This window comes from Mustela lutreola, chromosome 14 (genome assembly GCF_030435805.1).
Source record: "Mustela lutreola isolate mMusLut2 chromosome 14, mMusLut2.pri, whole genome shotgun sequence".
NCBI classification, from domain to species: domain Eukaryota; kingdom Metazoa; phylum Chordata; class Mammalia; order Carnivora; family Mustelidae; genus Mustela; species Mustela lutreola.
In genome coordinates this window covers 60,697,263-60,724,641 of record NC_081303.1, presented here as the reverse complement: position 1 = coordinate 60,724,641, position 27,379 = coordinate 60,697,263, and the positions used below count along the sequence as shown (strand labels likewise).

Genomic DNA, 27,379 nt, shown 5'->3' with positions numbered 1-27,379 from the left:
GCTTGTTACTGAAAATTGAGATGGCCTTCTTTAGCATAGCCAAAAAGAATGGAAGAAAAAAATTGTAATTTTATTAGTTTGTCTTATGTTTACTATGATATTAATTATTTCAGTTATCTCATTTAATTAAACTTTTGGCAAATGCATTAGATGTATTTGAGGTGATGGAGAGAGCTCAAATAATTATAGTGAGTGATTATCTCTACTATAGAAGTGATTCCTGTACTGTTACAGATTTCCTACTAAAAAAAATAAATGGATCTCTATTTGATACGAGACAGTAAAAAAACTTGTCGTACTTCATGCTCCACAAATGTATCTGGCCCATCAATGGCAATGCAAATGTTAGTGATTTATTCCTGTTGGATTGGTATTAAATGCCATTACGTGATTTGCATCGTAGAACATTTTTCTTCATACCAGTTGGTCATGGCACCTGAAACCACAACTGTACTCAGAATCCTAGGTAGACCTACAGAAATACTTTCTATATTTAAAAGAATATTTGCATACTATGTTTTGTGCATTTATAAGCAATTTTAAAATATATTCATTGAACCAAAAAGAATTTGAAGTTTTGCAGATTTCTTGAAACACTTTTATTATATTCTAAAGTCTTGTGTTTAGTCACATCAGAATTTTCAAAATTTTTATTGTGGGGCAGTGTGGGACATTTAAAAAATAATAGTGTTCATTTAAAAAGAAAACAGCAACTATCATGCCACCTACTTTTCTCTTCACTTGCCCTAAATTTTCCAGTGTTTGATTTTTATTTTCTGTTGTCTGAAAAGGGAAAATCTGATTGTTGGAAAACAACTTGTTCCTCTATTTGTTTTTAAAGCCTCATACTTTACCCTAAAAACCTAACAGAAAAATCCAAATTCTTTAGCCTAGTATTCAGGTCACTCCCAACGTATGACTCAACCTGCATTTATAGAGTCACGTTCCTTTCTAGAATTCTTATGGCTTACTGTAGGGTTGTAACACATTCCTTTCTAAAATACTTATGGCTTACTGTAACACACCTAACATGTGTTCTTTTCTAGAATACTTAAGGCTTACTGTAGTGTTGTAAGATGTGTGTGTGTGGAGTCAAATAGGCCTAGAGACAAATATTACCTCTGCTGTGTAGTAGTGTGTTACTTTGGGAGATGGACTAAATTCCATGTGCCCCGGTTCTCTTGATTGTAAAATTGGCATTGACAACCCCTGGTTTTTTTTCCATCTTCACTGTGGAAATCTAAGTCATTCGTCAGAACTAAACATGGGTCTCTTAAAAAAAAAAAAAAAAAGAAAGAAAAAGAAGAAAAAGATTTTATTTATTTATTTGTTTCAGAGAGAGATGAGAGCTCAAGCCAGAGAAGAGCAGGGGGAGAGGGAGAAGCAGACTGCCCACTGAGCAGGGAGCCCAACCCCACTGAGCAGGGAGCCCAACACAGGGCTTAATCCCAGGACCCCAAGATCTGGAGACCTCCACCTGGATTGTTATTACCCTTTATATTCAACATATTCAAGTTGATTTTTCCGCATGTCCTCTGCCCCTCTATCTGCCCTTTCTCCTGTGTGACTCCTCTCACTATTAGCACAACCCAGTCACGCCAGCCAGAAGCCTGGGTGGCAATCTTGGCTCCAACCCTGGCTCACTCCTGACTTGTCTTACCACGCAACGTTCAACTGCACTTCTCTAAGGAAGGCCACTGATATTTTTCACCCAGATAACTTCGAGAACTTCCGCAGACCCTGCAAAAATCTGAATTTATTCATTCAAAGTGTATTTTTTGATGACCTACTAGGTGCCATCATTCTGATGATACCAAGATGAATTTGCCTAATCTCTGATCTTAAAGATATTAGAGTTCCATAGGGGAACACAACGGAATCACAAGGTCGGGATGCGAGGAAGGTGCCAAATTACAGAGAAGCAGCTCCCTAGGGAGCCCTATGGGCTGTGGGAGTGTCCTCCCTCTGGGTCTCCATTAGATGTGGCAGGTCCAGAGACACATAAGCATTTAGACTATCTTGTTTTGTAACAGATGCTTCCTGCATGGTTTTGCACATACTAGGATATAATGTCTAGTTCTTGCCTAACAAGCAAGTGGTCATCTTTAGCCAGCATAGCTCAGGAAACAGGCTCTCTGCTTTTTGTAAATGACTCTGATTTAAACAGTCACTTTCTACTCATCAGAGTCATGTAATAATCCTGAACCAGTGACTAAGAGAATGGCCTCTTGCCCTTCTGATTGCCATTTTCTTCTTTGTCTCCCAACCTGCTCTCACTTCGCATCTTGTGCTGGGAAGCTTGCTCTTTGCTTCAGGACATGCTTCCTGTGCTCTGAGAATTCTTCCTGTTCTGGAATCTTTCGTTCTGTGCTGTACCAGCAGTTCTAAGAATAGTGCCTGACCCACATAATAGATACTCAATTAAAACTTTGCTGATTAGCACTACCAAAAGAAACAATAAATGCACAGAAAATAACAAATGTTAGCAAGGATGTCGAGAAATTAGAACCCTTGGGCACTGTTGGTAGGAATGTAAAATGGGGCACCCATTATGGGAAATAGTATGGAAAATGCCTCAAAAAATTAAAGATAGCATTACTGTGTGATGTAACAATCCCACTTCTGGGTATTTATCCTAAAGAATTGAAAGCAGGATCTTGTAGAGGTACTTGCACACCCACAGTCACGGTAGCATCATTCACATTAGCCAAGCGATGGAAGAGACCCAAATGTCCATACATGGATGAATGGATAAACAAAATGTGGTGTGTATATGTATATACAATAGAATATTAGCCTGACCTTAAAAAAAGAAATCATCACATGCCACAACAGGGATAAACCTCCAGGACATTATGCTAACTTAGAGAAACCGGTCACAAAAAGACAAACACTGCATGATTCCACATATATGCGGTATCTAAAGTCTCATCAAACACATAAAAACAGAAAGTAGAATCGGGCAGGGAGTTGGGAGGGGGAAGAGAGAGTTGCAGTTCAATGAATCTAGTTTCAGTTTTGCAACATGAAGAGATCTGTTCTAGAGATCTGTTATACAACAATGTGCATTTAGTCAACAATCTATATTATACGTAGAAAAATAGTTAAGATGGTAAATTTTAGGTTATGTATTTTTTATCACATTTTTAAAAAAATATGAGGTAGAGAGGACACAATAAAATGCAGCAAACTCTTAAATCAGAAGAAGAAAGGTTAAAGGCTGTTAGTTTAAAATAAAAGTTTCAATTAATAATCACATAAAGATATATACATTAAATATACATTTGTTAAACCAAATTAAGATCATTCTATCTGTCCTGTGCAATGTGTTTTTCTCACTTCACAACATGGTAGGGACATCTTGCCAGGGCAGTTAAGCAGAGAGAGCCCAGCTTCAGTGTTTTAAAAGGCAGTGGAATCTCACTGAATAAAACCACAGCTTATGTGACCCATGTTTTATCAGTGGATATTTATGCTTCCATTATTTTACTGTTATAAATAATGCTACATGCTATTAATTGTCTTCTTTTACCAAGTAGTCTTTAAGTACCTGGTCTTGATCACTTGATTCACACCTAGGGCTCTGCTCTCCTTCAAAGACGTCCTACTGAATTCTAGCCCCTTGCTTCTAGCTGGTTTCTCTAATCAGGGCATCCATGTTCCCTCTGGCAAAGGCGTTCTCTGCAGGCTGGAATTTCAGGCAGGGTTTTAAAACCTGAATAAGAGTGACTTTTAGGAAGATAAGAACCCTTGATTGTGCAGCCCCTGGACCCTGCCTTTGTCATGCCATCAGCCATCAGTGAAAGGGGCACAGGGGATTACTGTCTATTAAGTTTGTGACCTGTGTTGTGAAGATTACAATGGCGTAATTAGAATGATGTTTTCGAGAGCTTCCAAATTCTCCTGAGCCATATTCGCTTTCAGAAGCCTAGACCTTAGAATCTGTAAATATGCTTTTTCCTCACACTTGAAGTTTCCTTTGCTGAAAATCAGCATCAATATCTGACTAGACCAAACATTTCTCATTACCTAGCATAACATGTAGTAACATTTGAAAGTAATCAGAATATGTTTTTTTAAATAGTAAGTGGTAATAGAGAATATGAAATTCTTATCCTTTAGTAATATTTGCAATTGCTTGTAACTATCCACTCTCTTGAGCAAATTTGCTAGAACAGTTTCCCTGTTAGATTGTGACCCACATAAGGGCAGGCATGCGTCTTGTCCTCCGTGACCTTGTTCACGGTTCTAGTGCCAGCAATTGGCAGGGGTTCCAGTCATGGGTAGAGGAGTATTAAATCACTGTTGAAGGAATTAATGTTTGCTGAGGACAGGGACAATAATAACATAGTAATTGTGTGGATGTGAGAAGTATATTCATATGCAGTCATACAATACACAGAAACACACATTTACAGCACGTTTTATAATTACGTAATGTAGAAGAATGATTTCAAAGGTAGCAGAAAGGCCTCTCCCTCTTGACCTGCTGAAGGCTCAAAGACCTGGTTGTTTGGCCTAAGATTTTCTCAGCTGAGTGATTTTTCAAGATTCTAAAGAGAAACAGCGCGTGAAATGGGGTCTGCGTGCCTCTGTGCAAAAGGGTAGACTGCCCTTGCCATCGAGAGGAGGTAACTTCAAGATACGCACAGGAGAAGGGGAACTGGGCACCCATGGGACAGTGTGAACTGTCAAGGAACCTGTGAAAATATTTTCCTAATTCAGCCTTTTGTACTGGACTAGCTTTTTGAGAATTTGGACCTGAATATGTACCAAGATAGTGACAACTGGGTCAGTAAGAACAGAAAGAATTTAAGAAGTTGATTATTTTGGCATACTTATACATAATACCATGAAGACAATGGAACATTATTGAAGAACATTTAGCTCAGGTTTTTAAAATATTTTATCTCTTTATTTAAGACAGAATGAGAGAGAGCAAGCATGGGGAGGAGGGGAGAAAGAGAAAGGAATTTAACACTGAGTGTCAAGTTAGACATGGGACTTGAAATATCATGACCCTGAGATCACAACCTGAGCCCAAACCAAGAGTTGGACACAACCAACTGAGCCCCCTAGGCAACCCCATGAAGTTTAGTTTTTACGCATATATATGTTTCAGAAATGCATGGTAAAAAAATAACTACAGACCTTTTATATACTTTATATGTCGTCCTTCACATTAAGAAATGATGAGAAAGAAATAGAATTTTATAGTTTATGTACCTGAAGTTGTGTGTGTGAATATTAAGCAATTCACCCAGATGAAGAAAAAAGTATTTGATTTCCTACCAACGCTAATGGTAATAATAGCTACAGCTTAGAGCTAGGTAGCAAGCACTGCAGTCCTCACAACCAGCCATGAAATGGGTATGGCTGGAGCACCTGGGTGGCTCAGTGGGTTAAGCCTCTGCCTTCAGTGCAGGTCATGATCTCGGGGTCCTGAGATCAAGCCCCGCATGGGGCTCTCTGCTCAGCAGGGAGCCTGCTTCTCCCTCTCTCTCTACCTGCCTCTCTGTCTACTTGTGCTCTGTCTGTGAAATAAATAAATAAAATCTAAAAAAAAAAAAAAAAGAAAAGAAATGGGTATGGCTTCTCTAACATTCAGCTGGGGAAACTCAGATTTATAAGTATTAATTGCTCGAGACAACTAGTTAAGTAGGAATTTAATACAAAGCAAGGTGTCAATGACAAAAAAAATCATGATTTTATTCACTGTACTCTTCTGCCTCTACATTTTGTAGAAAAGCTCATAATTCAGTATTTCATCTAGGCACATGAAAAAAAAATTTTAGATGCTTTGACGTGTTTGATGCATCAATCTCACTGACAATATTCAAAATTCTTATGATTCCTGTTCTGATTTTTCTGTGGTTTTGAAGGAATAACTATTTTCAAACTTTTTATTTTGAACTAACTTTATTTTTAAATACCCAAAAGGCGATTCTATTTTCTTTCCTGGAAATGCTCAGTTTTAATAGGAGAAATGGATTATAGAATTCAGTGAATCACTTAGGAAAACTGCTTGACAGTTTTGAGCAAACCTTGTGTAACTTTTATGAAACACCTCCAATCAGTTTGTCAGGTAGAATTTCCCAAGCATAATCTTTTTTAGGTTCCGTTGATTCCATTTTTAGGAAAGCCTCACAGTAATAAGGCATTATTCCACAATGTGAAAGCTGTTCTCTCTTTTCCTTTTTAATTGAAGGATCAAGTATTCACACAGGGAGATAACTGCCACATTCAATCATCATCTGGACCTTGGGGGAAAACTTGTCATTGATATTCATATTGCCATGCTGTACTGGAAAAAAAAAAATATGTTTGGAGTATCTATATTCACTATACATGTTATTTTCATGACACACTAAAGCACTGTTGTTTAATTCTTACAGTAAACAGAATTCTTCAGTGTACATAGAGATACCTTGTATTAAATTTACATCATATTGTACTTGTATTGAATTTCCTTGGTTATAGATGACAACCTACTGAGCACCTTAGGAAACACAATTTGACAGAACATGATGAAGAGGCACAAAGATATATATCCCAGTGGATGTGCTTTATGGACAATTATGTTTCAGCTTCCCTGTGAAAATTAAACACCTTAAAAATTCTACCATTATGGAAAGAGAAAGGTGATAAACTTGAAACTGCTTACCCTGGTGAGCCAATGGGAATTAAGTATCCATTTTGTGGATTATCCACTGTGGAACTGAAATTGTAGAACTAGATTAAATAACCTGATCCCTTTTTACCACACAGCATTCTATTGTTTCATTTTGTTCTAGCTAGCTTACCAATTACTAGCACCAGAGAGTAAGCAAAAGAAAAGCACAGAAAAGATGAAACAGTGCAACATAAAGTGTTACTATAACTTTTTTATGTTAGATGTATATATTTTTCAGACTTTCTGGATCCACTCTTTGCTCTTTCATTCAGCCCTGTACCCTACAAGGCTGACCTTTACTCAGAGTGTCGATGAGCTTGCTCTCTGTCTCTCTCTGGCTTCCTTTTGGTTTGTCTCTGAGCAGTGGCAGATCAGAGGGTGGGGAGAGAAAGAAGAGAAAGAAGTCACAGAATTTATTTATTTTTTTTTTTGGGGGGGGGATTTTTTTTTTTTAATCTTTTTTTTTTTTTTTTAAATTTTTTATTTTTTATAAACATATATTTTTATCCCCAGGGGTACAGGTCTGTGAATCACCAGGTTTACACACTTCACAGCACTCACCAAATCACATACCCTCCCCAATGTCCATAATCCCACCCCCTTCTCCCAAACCCCCTCCCCCCGGCAACCCTCAGTTTGTTTTGTGAGATTAAGAGTCACTTATGGTTTGTCTCCCTCCCAATCCCATCTTGTTTCATTTATTCTTCTTCTACCCACTTAAGCCTCCATGTTGCATCACCACTTCCTCATATCAGGGAGATCATATGATAGTTGTCTTTCTCTGCTTGACTTATTTCGCTAAGCATGATACGCTCTAGTTCCATCCATGTTGTTGCAAATGGCAAGATTTCATTTCTTTTGATGGCTGCATAGTATTCCATTGTGTATATATACCACATCTTCTTGATCCATTCATCTGTTGATGGACATCTAGGTTCTTTCCATAGTTTGGCTATTGTGGACATTGCTGCTATAAACATTCGGGTGCATGTGTCCCTTTGGATCACTACATTTGTATCTTTAGGGTAAATACCCAATAGTGCAATTGCTGGGTCATAGGGCAGTTCTATTTTCAACATTTTGAGGAACCTCCATGCTGTTTTCCAGAGTGGCTGCACCAGCTTGCATTCCCACCAACAGTGTAGGAGGGTTCCCCTTTCTCCGCATCCTTGCCAGCATCTGTCATTTCCTGACTTGTTGATTTTAGCCATTCTGACTGGTGTGAGGTGATATCTCATTGTGGTTTTGATTTGTATTTCCCTGATGCCGAGTGATATGGAGCACTTTTTCATGTGTCTGTTCGCCATCTGGATGTCTTCTTTGCAGAAATGTCTGTTCATGTCCTCTGCCCATTTCTTGATTGGATTATTTGTTCTTTGGGTGTTGAGTTTGCCAAAGACTATAATAAGAGATGAGGAAGGACACTATATCATACTCAAAGGGTCTGTCCAACAAGAAGATTTAACAATTTTAAATATCTATGCCCCCAATGTGGGAGCAGCCAACTATATAAACCAATTAATAACAAAATCAAAGAAACACATCAACAATAATACAATAATAGTAGGGGACTTTAACACTCCCCTCACTGAAATGGACAGGTCATCCAAGCAAAAGATCAGCAAGGAAATAAAGGCCTTAAATGACACACTGGACCAGATGGACATCACAGATATATTCAGAATATTTCATCCCAAAGCAACAGAATACACATTCTTCTCTAGTGCACATGGAACATTCTCCAAAATAGATCACATCCTCGGTCCTAAATCAGGACTCAACCGGTATCAAAAGATTGGGATCATTCCCTGCATATTTTCAGACCACAATGCTCTAAAGCTAGAACTCAACCACAAAAGGAAGTTTGGAAAGAACCCAAATACATGGAGACTAAACAGTATCCTTCTAAAGAATGAATGGGTCAACCGGGAAATTAAAGAAGAATTGAAAAAAATCATAGAAACAAATGATAATGAAAATACAACGGTTCAAAATCTGTGGGACACAACAAAGGCAGTCCTGAGAGGAAAATATATAGCGGTACAAGCCTTTCTCAAGAAACAAGAAAGGTCTCGGGTACACAACCTAACCCTACACCTAAAGGAGCTGGAGAAAGAACAAGAAAGAAACCCTAAGCCCAGCAGGAGAAGAGAAATCATAAAGATCAGAGCAGAAATCAATGAAATAGAAACCAAAAAAACAATAGAACAAATCAACGAAACTAGGAGCTGGTTCTTTGAAAGAATTAATAAAATTGATAAACCCCTGGCCCGACTTATCAAAAAGAAAAGAGAAAGGACCCAAATAAATAAAATCATGAATGAAAGAGGAGAGATCACAACTAACACCAAAGAAATACAAAGAACATACTATGAGCAACTCTACGGCAATAAATTTGACAATCTGGAAGAAATGGATGCATTCCTAGAAACATATAAACTACCACAACTGAGCCAGGAAGAAATAGAAAGCCTGAACAGACCCATAACCAGTAAGGAGATTGAAACAGTCATTAAAAATCTCCAAACAAACAAAAGCCCAGGGCCAGACGGCTTCCCGGGGGAATTCTACCAAACATTTAAAGAAGAACTAATTCCTATTCTCCTGAAACTGTTCCAAAAAATAGAAATGGAAGGAAAACTTCCAAACTCATTTTATGAAGCCAGCATCACCTTGATCCCAAAACCAGACAAGGATCCCACCAAAAAAGAGAGCTATAGACCGATATCCTTGATGAACACAGATGCGAAAATACTCAACAAAATACTAGCCAATAGGATTCAACAGTACATTAAAAAGATTATTCACCACGACCAAGTGGGATTTATTCCAGGGCTGCAAGGTTGGTTCAACATCCGCAAATCAGTCAATGTGATACAACACATCAATAAAAGAAAGAACAAGAACCATATGATACTCTCAATAGATGCTGAAAAAGCATTTGACAAAGTACAACATCCCTTCCTGATCAAAACTCTTCAAAGTGTAGGGATAGAGGGCACATACCTCAATATCATCAAAGCCATCTATGAAAAACCCATCGCAAATATCATTCTCAATGGAGAAAAACTGAAAGCTTTTCCGCTAAGGTCAGGAACACGGCAGGGATGTCCATTATCACCACTGCTATTCAACATCGTACTAGAGGTCCTAGCCTCAGCAATCAGACAACAAAAGGAAATTAAAGGCATCCAAATCGGCAAAGAAGAAGTCAAATTATCACTCTTCGCAGATGATATGATACTATATGTGGAAAACCCAAAAGACTCCACTCCAAAACTGCTAGAACTTATACAGGAATTCAGTAAAGTGTCAGGATATAAAATCAATGCACAGAAATCAGTTGCATTTCTCTACACCAACAGCAAGACAGAAGAAAGAGATATTAAGGAGTCAATCCCATTTACAATTGCATCCAAAACCATAAGATACCTAGGAATAAACCTAACCAAAGAGACACAGAATCTATACTCAGAAAACTATAAAGTACTCATGAAAGAAATTGAGGAAGACACAAAGAAATGGAAAAATGTTCCATGCTCCTGGATTGGAAGAATAAATATTGTGAAAATGTCTATGCTACCTAAAGCAATCTACACATTTAATGCAATTCCTATCAAAGTACCATCCATCTTTTTCAAAGAAATGGAACAAATAATTCTAAAATTTATATGGAACCAGAAAAGACCTCGAATAGCCAAAGGGATATTGAAAAAGAAAGCCAACGTTGGTGGCATCACAATTCCGGACTTCAGGCTCTATTACAAAGCTGTCATCATCAAGACAGCATGGTACTGGCACAAAAACAGACACATAGATCAATGGAACAGAATAGAGAGCCCAGAAATAGACCCTCAAATCTATGGTCAACTAATCTTCGACAAAGCAGGAAAGAATGTCCAATGGAAAAAAGACAGCCTTTTCAATAAATGGTGCTGGGAAAATTGGACAGCCACATGCAGAAAAATGAAATTGGACCATTTCCTTACACCACACACAAAAATAGACTCAAAATGGATGAAGGACCTCAATGTACGAAAGGAATCCATCAAAATCCTTGAGGAGAACACGGGCAGCAACCTCTTCGACCTCAGCCGCAGCAACATCTTCCTAGGAACAACGCAAAAGGCAAGGGAAGCAAGGGAAAAAATGAACTACTGGGATTTCATCAAGATCAAAAGCTTTTGCACAGCAAAGGAAACAGTTAACAAAATCAAAAGACAACTGACAGAATGGGAGAAGATATTTGCAAACGACATATCAGATAAAGGACTAGTGTCCAGAATCTATGAAGTCGCAGAATTTAAAGCCTTTGTTCCCTTTCGACCCCCGCTCTGGGCTCCAGGGTAGAGCCATATCCCTCCTCCAAAAGCTGCAGCACCCATCCAATGGCCCTTTGCTGTAACTCCAGCTCTTTGTCAGGTTCCCAAATCTGTTCTCATCCATTCCCTTGCAAATTTGAGGATGTTTACAGGATCCTACTGAACTTACGTTAGCATGGTCTCCTAGGAGTCCTAACTAGGACCTGCTGGGAATGTATTATTACCACCCGGTCTTTCCCTTAACTCTGCCCATAGCTTTGTAAATGAGTTTGAGTTGCTATCAAGTTTCTGCTGAGTCCTTAACTGATTTTTAAATCTCGTATAATCCGCACATAACACACAGAATTCGGGGGCTGGGTCTACTGATAGATGTAAAATGTATTCTGGAAATAGCAAAAGTAAATAAGTAAACAAAAATTCCATCTAGTTGAACTTTGACACCCTAGACATTTTAAAAGCAAATAAGGAGAATGGTGTTCAGAAGTTCTAGATGAAGACTCTTTATCTAATATGTCTGTGATATTTAATTTTTAAAATAATAATCAACTCATTGATACCTCACTGAAATCTTTCTATTAATTATTATGAAATACTTATTGTAATTAATCAGATAATGATTTTTGACATTTTTCCTTTTGATGAAGTAGGTCCAAGGGCCAAGTTCATATTAAACACGATTTTCTCAGAAAAATTTAATTTCCTAACCCACCTAGATGAGGTTAGCATCTGCCTTCTCAGCCACTACCATTTTTCCTTCTTTTCCATCTGGTTCTCTTTTAATACATAATCCACTTAGTCTTCCTTCTCACTTAGATTGGAAGTTTTATGAATGCAGGAACCAGGACTGTTCTGGGTATTTCCAGCTTGAAACACAATGTCTGGCACAGAGTAGGTATTCCATAAGTGTTTACTGAGGAATCAGATAACTACTGAAAACCAAATCCACTTAATCCAGCAGATTTCTTTTTTCAAAAAGTATTTGACAGCACTTGGGAAGTACCTGTTCTGTTTTTCCACACTGTGCTCTCTGGACTTCATTGGGGTAGAGAGCAATCTTAAATAGTTAGCACACACATAGGAAACTGCTGGGTGATGACAGAGCATACAAGTAGGGAATACAGACCTGTCTACAACGTGCTTCCAAGAGATGGGCAATTTATGTTTTACAAGAGATATGCAGTACATGACACAGGTGAGCATAGGAAGAGATGGTCTAAGGCAAGATTTTCACAGCAAATAAGGCTTTAATTTACATGTGAAGGAAGGCACAGCTCTAAGTTCATTCCTCTTATATGCATCACACTTGATTCCTAAGGTACTTGCATATATGCTCACTCATTTGATTTTCACATTAACTATATCAGGCCACCAGGGCAAGGAATATGACCCCCATTTTATTGATAAGGAAAAAAAAAAGTTTGGAAAATGTGAGCTTCCTAAGTTGTAAAAGTGTGTGGTCATGAGAGAAAGGCTGTGGGCTCTCCCTCCTTTTTTCTAAAAGCTTAATCAAATGACATTGGATGAAATCACAGCTCTTCCATCCCCCCCAAGTCTACCTGGTACCTGACTAGTGTCCATTCTTTGATGTAGCTCTCATCAATACCAGCTAACCATTTACTCATAAACAATGTCAACAGTGATGTCAGGGGCTTGCTCAGGTACACAGTCCTCAGATGGATTCTCATTTATCTTGAGTTAGTGTTGGCTGTGAGGATACAGCCAACATGTAGTTCCTCAGGAGTCCTGAAGACTGACAAAAAGACCCCTGAACTAGCTGCCAACCCCTTTCTTCTCAAACAAAAGCAACCCAAACTGTGGAAAGAAAGGATAAGAGAAGAAAAGAAAGTTGGGGTAGCTATTTTAATATCATATAAAGGAGACTTTTGGGCAAATAGGTAAATTCAAAATGGTAAAAGGGAGAATAAAACTACAAACTCTTCTTTCACCAAAATGTGCTGTAAACAAAGTGCCTAAAGAGATAAGTAAGAGAGTGGGATATAACATTTATAACACACGTAACTTTCAGAAGGCTAGTATTTGGAATACTTAAAGTATTCTTAGGAATCAGTAATAAACTGGGGAGGGAATGTAGCCAATAATAATTGTAATAGCATTGTATAGTGACAGATGGTAGCTACACTTACCATGGTGAGCATTGGGTAATGTATAGAACTGTCATATCATTACATTGTATACTTGAAACTAATATAAGATCCACTGTCATCTATAGTTTGATAAAATGTTTTAAAGTATATAAACTTAAACTTAGAAGAAATGAAACCCAAACTCTTTACTTCATTTATTATTTTCCAACACACTTTGTCAATGATAACATATTCTAGATGTTGTTAGAAGAATAATAATAAACTGGGGAAATATCTGAAAAAGCATTTCACAAAAGAACAAAAAGCAAATAGCTAATGAACATAAGGACATGGGCTCAACCTCTTTCATAAGCTAGAAATAAAAAATAATACCAAAAAAGGTACCATTTTACCACATATAATACTGGCACAGTTTAAAAGTGTGAGTTATACAAGGTCTTTTTGGGGATATGGAACAATGAGGACTCATTGTGGGAATTGGTGCACTTTGAAAAACGGTTGGGTGTTGTCTAGCAAAATTAAATATATTCCAACAGTTTCACTCCAGGACCTATGTGCTAGTAAACTTCACATCTGCCTCAGGACACGAGTACAAAAATGATAACAGATACAGTGATGTAAGAGACAGAACAAGAAAACAATTCAAATGTCAACAGTAGACTAAATGAATGAATTGTATTGTGCAGGAATACGATACAGCAATGGAAATGAGTGAAGTGTGATCACCCTCAACCAGACAGACAGGATTCATGCTTATTATGGTGAACAAGAAAAGAAGCAAAAATATCTTTTTTTCAAGTAGGCTTCACACCCAGCGTGGAGCATAATGCAGGGCCGAAACCCATGAGCCCAAGATCAAGACCCCAGCTGAGATCAAGAGTTGGAAGCCCATCCAACTGAGCCACCCAGGTGCCTCCCCCTCAAACTATATATTATATGATTCTATTAGCAAAACATTTAAAAATTCACCAAGCTTAATTATATTGTTTATGAATGCATTCCTAAATAGAAAAGCAACAAATCATTCTTTAGAAGTTAACACAGCTGTCTGTGAGGAAGAGAAAGAGCTGGAATGAGGGAAGACACATAGAAGGTTCATGGGGTGCTGAAGATTTGTGGGGTGCTAGCAATATTTTATTTTTTAACCTTGGTGATGGTTACATGGCTTTCCACTTTTTCATTTGTCTTTGAGATATAACATATTTTATGTATTTTTCTATGTTATGTTTTATCACGTAATTTAAAAAATATACAAGAAATAGGTGCGTGGAAGTTAGAGAGTGTAATGGTCTGTGCACTGTTGAACCTGAATGTTTCTGCATGTTACACCAACCCGTAGCTCCGACACTTTCTGTCTGGCATTGACTGTGTTATTCAGTCTTTCTCCAACTTGTTTTTCTCCTCTGTAAAGGGAAACTGAAATTTTTTTTTGCCTTCAAGAGTTTTTCCTGAGGATTGATGGCATCTGATCTAAAACATGAATACTGTTAATTTTTCAGCATAAAGGTCCTTTGACTTTCAAGCATTTGCCTCCTCTTACTTTGCGTGCTTTCCTATGGAACAGTATTTGTTTTGCATTTTAATGAAATGTTACATGTTGAGATAGTTACAAATTCACATGCAGTTGTAAGAAATCATGAAGAGAGATCTCGTTGACCCTTTCCAGCTCCCCCAGGATACTTTTAAAACTATAGTACATGATCACAACTATGATTTTGACACTGATACAGTCAAGATGCAAAACAGGGGTGTGACTTTTTTTTAATCCCCCAGTTGAAAAACAGTCCCCTTTGAAACCAGTAGACGAAAGGTAAGTTAGTTCTTTGGTAGTGGGCTTTTGGAAATCATTCGCACCCGCCCTCACAAACCCTCTCTAAGGTGGATAGACCCTTCTCTTGCCTGCATAGTGACCTATGACACAATGCTGTACTCTAACCCTAACCTCAGCTCTAGCATTATAAATTTATTTTATTAAAGAAAATATATAAAACTGTTAAAGCTATTTCTCTTTTAGAATTCCATACTACCACTGCAATATGGCATTCCCACATCCCTCTCTCAATCATAACTCATTACTGTATATTCAGGAAAAGGAGGCTTTCAACATTTTTTTTTTCCTTTTGATATTTTCAGCTGCCCTTTTCCCTACACCTGTGGTCTTCCCTACTCCAGTCTATTGTAACTGTGACTCTAGATTAATTCTTCTAAATACCATGTTTATTTTAACCCCTGGTCAATACACAAAAAATATCCATAGTTCTCCTGTGCATCATAAAATCCCCAACCCTTGGTGTGGCATTCAAGGTCTGAACATCTGTTTGAAGGCTCATTTTCTATTAGGCTTTCACCGGTTACGACAATAACAACAGAATACGGATCTATTCTGGATGTCTTTATTATACCTTGCATTTTCTTCCTTCCAGGCATTGGTAAATGTCATTTCCCCACAAGGAACATCTTCCTGAGACATGGCCTTTTCACATTTTGCCTTTTATGGAAGACCCAGCTGCTTTGTACAGAAACCCCAGCTGCTCTAAAAAGCTTTCAGGACTTACTTAAGGCAGAGTGATTGCCCCTTGCTAGAAGCTCTTGTATGTCTATACCATTTGTTGAGCATAAAATTTTGTGGTGCTTATCACTTTTATTTAGCTCTTCAATTGTTTAATTAGACCTGTGTTTAGCCCCTTTTTACTTCCATAAAGGCAGATATTATTTCGTATTGTTTCTATTCCCCAAAGTACCAAGCATAGTAGCTTTCAGGAATTGACTTCCAGTAGATACACACTAAGTTTCCGTTATGCTCAACTTAATTGCTTGTAGGGCCAGAATGGGTTTGTCAGTGCTTATTTGAGCGGAATTCCTACTTTAGCAGAGAAAGTTAGGCTGGAGATGAAGAAGAGGAGTGGTGGTGGTAGGGAGATGAGATTGCCAGGCTCCAAGCCGGAGTTGATATTTATTTGACCCTAGAAAACAGCTTAGCCTAAGAGTCCGTTCCCCTAACTCAGTAACAAGGCAAATTAACACTTCTTATTTCTTGATGTTGTTAATGTTAATGGAAATAATTCATATCAAGCATATTGCTTATTGTCTGACTCAACATGAGTGTTCAGTACATTTTTTAATAATAAAGTGTTTAAAATGTCAAAAACACACAGCATTTTTAGAACTTTACATTTAACTTTTTTTCAAACCTATTCATATATGTCTTGTACTCCTACTTAAAGAAGGAAAGTGCCTCCTTAAGCTTCACTTAAAATGTGCACTGGGAATTCATTAGTTTTTGTTATATACTTTAGAAATCTGAGATCAATTAAAATTGTTGTCTTAATACATATTTGAGACTTAATTGCTAAATGTATGTTATTGGAACTGAATTATAAATATTTTATATAATACTAATTAATTTACATTAAAAAGCCTGTTAGTGAGAAGTTATGACATCTGCCTACCTATCTTGGTAAGAAATGCATTGTTATTTTCAAATGGTATCTCTTATTGTCCACCAATTTGCCAGGCAGTTTGACCATATGTCCTTAACATGGATTATATCGCTAATGGCCTTGCCCAAACCAGATCAAAGGAAATATTTGCACTTGTCTCAGGCTCCTTTTTGTGGCAGATGTAGGCACCAGCTCTAAAGCATGATGGCATCCCACTTTGGCCTGACCTTGAGACCTGGTGACTAGCTATTGAGACCTGGAGCTAAAGGCAGAAGACCCAGAGAGATCAACATCATGAGTCTGTTCCAGCTTCACAACGTACTCACGTTGACCCCAGCTTCCCAATCCTGGGATGGGGAACTCTCATCTTGCTAGTACTCAGCAAAGGTCTGACTGATCACTGACTGCATGTGGCATTTTTGGATATGCATTTTGAAAAATGGCCCTCTGTCTGTAGTATAAAGAATGAATTGTATGGAAACATGAATAATGCATCAAAACATGAGGGTGGCTATTATTCTCGGATAGGAGATGATGGCAGAATGGACTAGGTGGCCATGAGTATGGTGATGGGTGACGATCAGTTGGGAATGTACAGTCTATGTGACTCGATGATGGACTTGGTATGGTGGGGGAGGCAGAGGAGAGGAGAGAGTCCAATATGACTTAAAGGCTAGATGACACTTACCCAGTGTACACTTGGATTCTACAGTTTAGATCTATAATTGACCTTTTAGTTCTTCCCACAAGTGCTGTCAAATTGTGGTTACTTACCGAACGCTGGGTTACTCTGTAGGTACGCGTGCATGAGCGCGTGTGTGCGTGCTCACTCGTGTGAAAGCTGGACTTGAGTTTCACCCACCTTTTCATTCAGATGCATCCTCCATACTAAAAAGTTTCTGAGCAGTTGAATAAACTGTCACAAATCTCATTTAGTTTTATTCTCAGCCCATTTGCCATGCACTCACCTTGCTCAAAGCCCTTCTCTTAGCAACTGTGTTATTTCTTTATACCTAGTTCCGGATGTCACGGTTATCTAGTTTCTTAGCATTGCTTGCTAAGGGTTGACTTGCTTAAGTCAGGTAGACAAAACAAAGAAGAAACTGTTGAGAGATTGTCACTGAGGGAGGAAGGAGAACTCAAAAAGCAGACATAAGAATGGATTAAGTGTAGCCACTGAGGATGTGAAGGGTAAAAGCTGGGTAAGTATCCTAGATCTCATGGTCCCTGAGGGTCTACTGAATTAGAGAATATACTCTTTGGTGACCATAATGCATGGTTTGAGTCATCACGAGATGATTCAATTATATTCATTATAGTCTGTGTGGGAAGACAGGTGAGTACTGTGGAGTCCTTGCTGGAAAGATTTCCTCTAAAATTGGTTAAAATTCTTAAAAGTTTGTACTTAAGGAATGAGATTTAGTTATAAAGAAAATTAACTTCTATGAAATGTGTCATTTCCCAATATGTCAGATAAATGAGATATTATGCACATAATCCTAGCATAAAAGAAATTCTCTGTTCCCCAATTATGTAAGAAAACGGAAATATTGATTTGGGTACTTTCTATGTCATTGTTGAAAAGCAGGTCAAGTAGATAGCATTTTGAGGGTCTTACAATTTCTTTAAGAGCCTCTCCAACACGTTATTTGCACATAAGATTTTTTTTTTTTTTTTTTTTTTTTTTGTGAGGATTAAAAGATTGCTTAGCTGAGGGCCTGGCACATCATAATTTCTTATCATGATTATTACTGTGATTTTATCCATTTTTTCTTCTCTTAAATTTCTTGTGACTATTTAGTTTTACATTATATATCTTTCATTTCTTAGTTTTAATTCATCTATGCTTTTGTGTGTTGATTATTAAATGGCATTAAACCAAATACTTTCTGTAAATATTCTCAGAATTATCAGAGATGGTCATACTAGAATAAAGGAGAAAGGTGACAGTTGTACCTTTTTGGTGTAGTTAAAGGGCTACATGACAGTAAAATACTGTTACCCCAAAATTTGGAAATGAGGGAAATAGACCTGCTCTTAAAAGATAAGCTATACAACGTTATCCTCATCAAGGAAAATAAGTCCAAGTAGTAGCTTTGTTTAAAAAGCACTAGCTCAAAAAATTAATAAATAAAAAGTATTAGCTCGTTCAAATATAAACAGCTTTAATCCTAAAGGATGTACTGACCAAGATCTAACTAGTGAAACAGAAAATGTGCTAGGATTGTAAGACAGACTGTGTTTAATATAAGGAGTTGATTACAAATGTGTTGGAAGGGCTGTAGAAACAAAAATGGTGATTGTCAGAGCGCTGCTAACTTCCCTGGTCCTTGGCTTCTGAGTCGGCCTCAGCTGTTGTTAGTTGCTGGATTTGCTGATTTGGTGCTTGAACCATCAGGAGGTACTGCCCCAGCCCAAGCTAAAGGGCCACCTAGAGTCCACTACTGAAGAAGCTGGAAATGCAGAAGAGGCATTTCTGCTGCCGACACTGCTTGAGGCCACAGCTGCTTTGTCCCTTTGCTGACTTCTCAACAGTCAGCAAAAGCCTCAGCGCTTAGAGCTACAAGTTGGACATTTTCTGTCTTCCTGTTTCTGCCCAGCTTGCAGTGCCTCCTACTGGAGAAATCCAAGAGGAAGCCAGCAAGTCAGAGGGCTGCAAATACAGAGGATGGATTGTCAAGCCCAGCGCAGACTGTAGACCTGCGGATGTGGGGCTGTGGGCAGATGAACCGGATGAATGACCAGATGATTCAGCACCCGGGCATGCTCCTCTGGCTTCCACTACTTTCCATGACCAGCAATAATCACTGCATGCTTCCGCCTAACACCCTACTCTGCTTTATACAAGGAAGAAGCTCTCACCCTCTGTCATTGTAGTCCACCTGGGTTCATGGCCCCTTGAGTTTAGACACGACCGACCTAGAAATCCTGCAACATAAAAACTAAGATAAAATTAATACCCGTTAACTTTCTTTATACAAATCAGCAGGGAAAAGGAGAAGAGAAAATTTGTTATTCTATACAAATCTTTATGTAATATGAACATAATAAAACATGAAGTAACACCTACAATTCTCATTTCCGTAACTAGTTTAAGGCCACAGTTGACATTTATAACCTCTTCCCTTTGCCCTCAGCCAGCAGCTCATCTGTTTTAGAATCTTGACCTAGAAAGGTAATCCAAACCTTCATGACTGAAGGGTGTGTGCGCTTAGTGTCAGCCCCAGGAAGCCAATTTCTCCTTCCACACAGTAACTTTTTTTTTCTTTTTTGCCTGTTGATTTAGTTGCATGAGGATCCCAAATTGCCGGGTAATATTCTGTTTCTAATTTAGCAGTAACCTGCATGCAGCCCATAGCTAAGTATTCCTCTTTGTGGCTGGAGAATGCAAACATATTTTATGTAGGTTATTAAGTGTAATAGTAAGAGGAAGCACTCTGCCTACCTTCTCTTGATCCCTATTTCCACATTTTTCACTGTAGAAAACCCTGGCTCAAATCATGTACGAACCCTCAGGCGTCATCACCCAGCCTCAGCTGTAATGCGGGCTTTAGGAGGCTGTTCCAGCAATCTCTTAGGCTATGGGTTGACGAAGTATATTATTAGATGAGTAACTTTTATGACAGTAACTCACTCCCTACTTGTTTTGCTATGAACTGATTTTTAAATCCAAAGCAGTCTTTTAAAGGATATCCTGAAAATGGGGGCAGCATTCTATAAATTTGCAGGTGATGGTGATGCCAAACATTGTGAGCAGATTCTGGAAGGGAGCGATTTCCTCCCAGGAGAAAGGGACACTCGGGAAAAAGCTCCTGATGTCCTTGGTCCCACCAAGAATGCTACCCCTAATGCAATGATGGGTGAAGGTTTGATCTTCCTTTAAGACATTAATGAGACCAAATTTGGAGTTCCTAGGCTGAGACAGGCCTCTTGGAAGCCAGCTGAATTCCTTGACAACCTTGACTGTGCTAGAGCCTCTTTCAAGACTCGTTCCTTCTCCAAATCTATCTCTGAGCTATTCTTGAATATCATCTTTTTACCAAGTCTCTTTTCATACTTCAGGTAGAGAGTTATCTCTTTTTTCTATAGCCTTACATTTTCCCTCTAGATTGGATGCTGATATCTTTATTCTGCTGTGTGTTCATTAATTTATCCATTCAATCAATATACATGTAGTACCTACTATGTTTTAGGCATGGTGTTAAGTCTAGAAATAAACAGGTAAGGAAGAGTTAAGATTGCCTTGGGGATCCTACAGAGAGGCAATTAAACAGCCACTGTGAACTTAATTTCACTTTGAAAGAAGTTCTAATTTAGTATGTAAGCAAAGTTTTATTTCTCAATGCTTGATCAATTTGGGGATTCCGTAATTCCAGGGAACACAGATCTTTAACTTCCTTTTAATAAAAATATTTTGACTACATAATCCAAATGACCATATACAACAACTATTTAATTTCACGTATCTCTACTAGTTGATTTCATGAAAAGACACATAAACTTCCTTCTGAAATAAATTTTAGTTGATCATTAAAACCAGTAAATCACAGTTTCTCTAACCCATTTGTGAGTGTCTCATGACTACTCTTTGTGCAATTTGTATTAAGGTGTTTATGGTTAGGTTATGTAATATTGTGGTTGAGAACATGGGTTCTAGAGTCAGACCTCCTAGGTTCAAATTCTGACTCCGGCACAGGCCAGCTATGTGATTTGGAGCAAGTTACCTAATCTGTCTTGCCTGAATTTCTTCATCTATGAAATGATCATAATGATATTGCCTCTGTTCTGGTGGTGCTGCTAGGAGAGGGTTAAAAAGGAGTTCACACACAACAGGTGCTTAGAACAGTGCCTGATACATCCTGAGTAATGTATAATGCCCTAACAAATAAGGACATTTGACTTCTAGAGCACATCTACTAAGGATATCACTTTAGAATGCAATACAAATTATAAGTGTACTTAATTTATTCATGTTTTATCTGGAACACAAATGATAGCTCTTCACATGATGTAATATGAAGAGTCTCATACTGGGGCTCTTGGGTTCTATTTCTGTCTCTGTACTAATTAGCTTAACAGTTTGATATTTAGGGGTTTAATGCCTGTTTTATCCTTTGGAAAGAGACAGAGTTTAGACTGGGGAAAGTATCAGATACTGTGATTCAGTAATTCCATGAAATTATAAATCATATCAAGAAGTGCTTGCTTTCTTAAGACATTCTTTGCTGTTGTCTGGTAGTCATGCTAAAGGTCCATTATTATCTTCCCAGGTGTTATCACAAGCTATGGACTATATCTGGATGGTATATTAATTCACAATTCCTCAGAACTCAGCTGTCATGCTTATGGATTTGCTCCTTGGAGCTTACATTCCTTCCGAGTCCAAGCATGCACGGCCAAAGGTTGTGCTCTGGGCCCACTGGTGAGTATCCACATTTACATTCTGGGAATGTATCTGATGTCAGATGACAGTGAATATCAAGGAAGAAGTAAATGGTGGTGACTCACTCTGTGCACAGCTAGGCTTTCAAGCAGGATGGGAGATTTTCTTTTTATAAAATTTTATTTAAGACTTAGGAAGAGTTTATATTCAACATAAATTTCAAGACTGTGCATAGGTCTAGTGAAGGACAGAATCTGTATTTCACTGAAATTTTTCAAGGTAAGTTGGCTGGGTTAGCAGAAGGACATTCGATTTTGTTTAGTTTAGTTACATATTTACTTCAAGTGGATGTTTTTCTTTCTAATAATGGCTCAACAACTAAGTAATTTATGATTAAAAAGTGAAAACAATTGAAAGTCCATGATTGCCACAGTAGGGCAACACAGATGCCCAGAAAGTATGTCAGTCAGTCAGAAGTTTGAACTTGTCTCATCTAATAGAATAAAATAGATTTATATCATCAGTGTGATACAGTTTCATAAGAACCGTATTTAAAACTGCGTGCTTTTGATATCCACATTTCAGAAATCTATGGTGTGTATTTCATTAGCAGTTAAAAGATTGACAAATCATGCTCTTTATTTTTTAATATAATTTTTAAAACTCAATAGTGTATAATTGTCATAGACCAGCATGACATTCGTTAGCTTCAAAACATCAGATTTTATTTTTGTACATTTTTCTTAATTAGATTTCGCTTCTTTTAAGGGAAATGCTCATTACTTTTAGATATTTTTTGGCAATGTTTGCTAATGCTCTATCATTTTAATGCACTCTGTCTTCACTGGAAAGTGTATTATATAAATATTACCTTGGAAAACAGCTCTACAGTTTCATTTTTGCTTCCTTATTTTTGATCACACCTTCCATTTCGTTTCAGAGGTTGGTTGCTTTCCAAGCTGCTAACATCATCTTTTGGTGGAGCTGAGCTGTAGTCTTTACTGCCATTAAGTATTTTATAGCTCAGACCCTCTGACGATTACTTACTCTTAAAAGCAGGAATGGCAAGAGGCCAGCTCTTCTTCTCCATTCAAAAGAAAAAGCAAAGAAACACGAGAACACTTCACATGAGCTTGAAACCTAGACTCTTTCAAAAATATAAACAGCACATGGTTCTGGCTACTAAATTGGCTCCCACACTGTCTCTTGATGTTCTGGCAACTTGAAACAAGGGGGACACGGTTATTGATCTGTGTCTTGTGCAGATAAGATAGTAGGCGATGTTAACTTTAAGAAATCAAATGCCACAGTGCCCTGACGGGAAGGGAGAAAACAGAATTGTATTGTAAAAGCTGCTCTGCCATGGCCTCGTACATTCTAGACTCAGTCCTGACATCAAGCATGGTTATTTTCTCCCCTTGGTACTTTTCTTTATCCTGTGCTCAGTATGCAAACGCTTTTCCCAAGTCAATGATCCATCTCTAATCACTGGGATTGAACAACAATGTCTTTATTTAGAACAAGTCAACTCTGTGCTGCCAAGAAGTTAAAACCTACAGTTTTCAATTGATTTCTAAAATATTTTTGTACCAATTACAGTATGCCCTTAAGAGATTACATATCTGAATATTTTAAATCACCCAGGATATCTACCGTAGTCATGAATGATAGTCCAGATTCAGATACACACATCCCTTAAGGGTATTCTTTATCTAATGCAGTGTTACAACAAGCATTTCATTGAAACAAAAAATTCATGATTTCTGTTTTTAGATCTTTTGCTGGCAGAAATTGAAAAATAAATTTTTTGTGAGTCTATTTTTTTGTTCGCCTAACAACATTTTTAATGATAATTCTTGGTTTTTGGAAAGAGAAGCCTGTTTATTTTACATCTTTTTCATGCATGCAGGGAAATACTATTCTCTGTTTTCTCTGTGACAAATATGATCTGTTCCTGAATGTGGTATGGTTCACCCTCAAAACTGGCAAGCTGAAATAATAAAGTGGATAAAAGAGTAAAAAGGACAAGTTTGATAAAATAGAGTGTTTTAAAATTAAAAATGCATACATATTTTCCACATTTTTACCATTTTAATGTAGTATTAGCTCAGTATGTTCTGTTTTTACCCCTACCGGTTTATTACCTGTTTTTGTGATTTGGTAAGAATTACTCTGTACCCATCTGAAAAAAAGATTTTTTTTTTGTGGTTTGTTCAGTTCTCATTCAATTTATACAACGTATTTGGCTTTTAAAGAAATTCCAGTGTTAAAAACTATTTATAATGCCTTTGATCCTAATTTTATGATGCTAATATGCATTGCCAAATTTAATCTAGTAATTGAAGTTTTATAAGTGTTTGAAATAATGAAAAATTAACAGAAAATGCAACAGAAATTAACTTTTTAAGAGCTATCCTTGCTTTCAATTCTATTGTGAGTTATATTAGAGAGAAACCCTTCACATTGTTATTATAATATGATGCACTGAATATGTCCATAGGATAATCACTCTGCTTTTTGTTTGTTTTTTTCCACTTAGCTAATGTTAGATAACACTGGTAGAGTCTAAGATTGGGAATTTTATGACTGTGTCTGGCCTTGGAACATTCATTGGATTCAATTCTCTAAGGAGCCTCTTAAGGATGAAATGTGAAACTATAGGTCACTGCCATGGGATATAGTTAAAAAGCTGCTTTGGGTTCTTGGTGATGCATGTTTGTACACGTAAACACACCTATACACATATCACCTTTTCACATTTGTTTTTTCCAAAGAAAAAAATTTATTATATAAGACATCTAAATCTTCAGGGCAATATGCATTTGTCAAGAAAATCCTAAATGGGAAATCTACCTTAAACCTGCTATTATTCCTCGTGCCTCCTTGGCAAACATACTTATTCTACTATGCCTTAGATTTTTCAACTCTTACAAAAGGAAAATAATGCCCATTTTAAACAGGATTGATGTAAAATTTTCAGTGAAATATTTATGCAAAGATTTCTGGTACATGATAAGAGTTTTATTAAAGATGAAAATTTTATTAAAATGTTTATATGTTTTCATGGCACATTTATTCTCAAAACAATTTATTTTCTGTGTCAGGGGAGGTTTCCAGCCTTCCAGAATGCCTTTTCCCTAACATTCTTTTTAAGGCAAGATAGATAAACAAGGAGGTAATTTTTTTTTTTTTTTTTTTTAATAAAAAACCGAGTTGAGGGGCGCCTGGGTGGCTCAGTGGGTTAAGCCGCTGCCTTCGGCTCAGGTCATGATCTCAGGGTCCTGGGATTGAGTCCTGCATCGGGCTCTCTGCTCCGCAGGGAGCCTGCTTCCTCCTCTTTCTCTCTCTGCCTGCCTCTCTGCCTACTTGTGATCTCTCTCTGTCAAATAAATAAATAAAATCTTTAAAAAATAAATAAATAAAATAAAAGACCGAGTTGAGGCAAAATAATACAACTGCCAAATTTCATGTAGAGTAAAAACTGAGGTATTTATCCAGCTACTGAAGGAAATTTTTAAAATATATCACTTTGAGTTAACCAGATATTTGAGCATACTAATATAATTATCTGGAATTGCCCTTAATTCTTCAACTTTTTGAATCTCATTTTATTTGGAACGCTTTAAAATCATTTTCTATGCAATAATTTGAATTATATACATAGACATAATGGAACCAACTACATTGTTATGAAATATTAAAATGATGAATTGATATTTTTCCAGTCAAGTTTCTTTATCATTTTTTGGTACATAGTTATTAGACTAAAAAAAAAAAAAATGAGGAGTTATAGATCTAAAGAACCCCATAGTCTTTCTCAGATGAAAATAAAACATGTCGTGACCTCATACTTATTAAAAATTAACACTCTGTCTTTTTCACATTTATTTTCATAATTGGGAAAGTGTCTTCGCCCTAACAAATGAAGGTTTCATAATTGAGAATATTTGCCTGCCTAAGGATTTCGTGTTTGATCACCTTCTAGTGATGAGGCATGAGCCTCTGCTTTAAGAATAAGGTCAAAATTATCAACATATTCAATACATCCTAAAAGGTCAAACACTTACAAGGATGCTTAGGAGTTTGTGGTGATTAGTGAACAAATTTAAGCCAGTTATTAGAAGATGCTAACGATCCTGAGCCCCATTCTGCTTTCTTTCCACTTTGACCATCCTCTGGTCACTTAGTCATTTTATGCATTTAGCCACTAAAATCTTCCTAGCCTCTGTGTAGTTAAGAATTACATCTTCTTTCAGAGTCCTTCATCTTTTGCTCTTTTCTGCATAGGTTCATTAACACTCTATTAATGAAAATCTCAACTTTTTTGGTAATTAACCTTAGGGATAGGCTCACGTAGGTACCTTTATTTCTTGACGTCTGTCTGTCATGATACCGCCCTTACGTTCCTGGTAGCAACAGCGCGAGGCGAAGTCTGTGCTTGTGCGTGTGCGTGCGCGTGCGCGTCCTTGTACGTGTGCGTGCACGCGCGCGCATGCGCATGCCCGCTGGCAGGCCAGCAGCCAGCCGAAGAACCTTTCTCACAGAGCCCGGAAGCCTACCGCTTCAGTCAGAAACTTATGAAAACAGATCTTGTGCATTTCCTTCTCTTTTGCAATCCCTTAAAAGTTGTTTTTAAGCAGTCCTGGAAAGAGTCTGTGGATACGCACACCCATAGGCACCATCACAGTGTGAGCGGATGCCCGTACTCTGAAAACAGTCGCAAGCAAGCGCCTCGGTCAGGAGCTCAAATCCTGAGCGGGAACAGCAGGACGAAGACAACACGAGGTCCGCTTTGATCCCGCTGACAAAATGAAGTATTCATACAAGATGCTTCTGTCAAAATAGTTTACTTCACAGCAAAAGAGATTCTTTGAAGAAAGACGATGCTCCGAGTGGAGCTCGCACTTATTGTATTTGCAAGACAAAAAATAAATCTTTTTACCCTCGCAGGTGGAAAATCGAACTCTGGAAGCTCCTCCTGAAGGAACAGTGACCGTGTCTGCCGAAACACAGGGCTCCCGAGAAGCCCGCGTGAGGTGGGACGCGCCTTTTCACCCGAATGGACGCTTAACATACTCAGTCCTCGTCACCGGGACGTTCTATGCCGACCCAGGTAACGCGTTGACACTTTTTAAACTGCACGAATGTGACAAGACAGTTTATTTGCTTTTGAAATCTTCCTTGGAGCGACAGATTGGCATTCCTTTATTTCCCCTAGAAATAGCCCATCTTGAGGAGTGAGAGCGGCGGTTCTCGTTGCGTGGCCCCCGGAGCGCACACTGTAGGGCGGGGAATGTTCTCGGTGCTCCCCGACCTGACCCACCGGCTCAGGAACCCTGCAGCCCCCCTCCCCACCACCACCACCACCACCATGCTCTGTTTTCCCAAACCCTTCAGGTGGCTTCGGTGCCTGCGTACGTTTGAGAAAGACCAGTGTGCTGTGGAGTCCATGTTCT

The 27,379-nt window shown here is 38.0% G+C and overlaps 1 protein-coding gene across 1 annotated transcript in view; it reads left to right on the top strand.

The window, feature by feature from the left end:
• Positions 1 to 27,379, top strand: part of USH2A (usherin) — a 704,505-nt gene that overhangs the window by 357,638 nt on the left and 319,488 nt on the right. The window contains exons 35-36 of the mRNA XM_059145262.1: positions 21,811 to 21,962; positions 26,874 to 27,036. Of these exons, the coding sequence (XP_059001245.1) occupies positions 21,811 to 21,962; positions 26,874 to 27,036 (315 nt within the window). The remainder of the gene's footprint in view (positions 1 to 21,810; positions 21,963 to 26,873; positions 27,037 to 27,379) is intronic.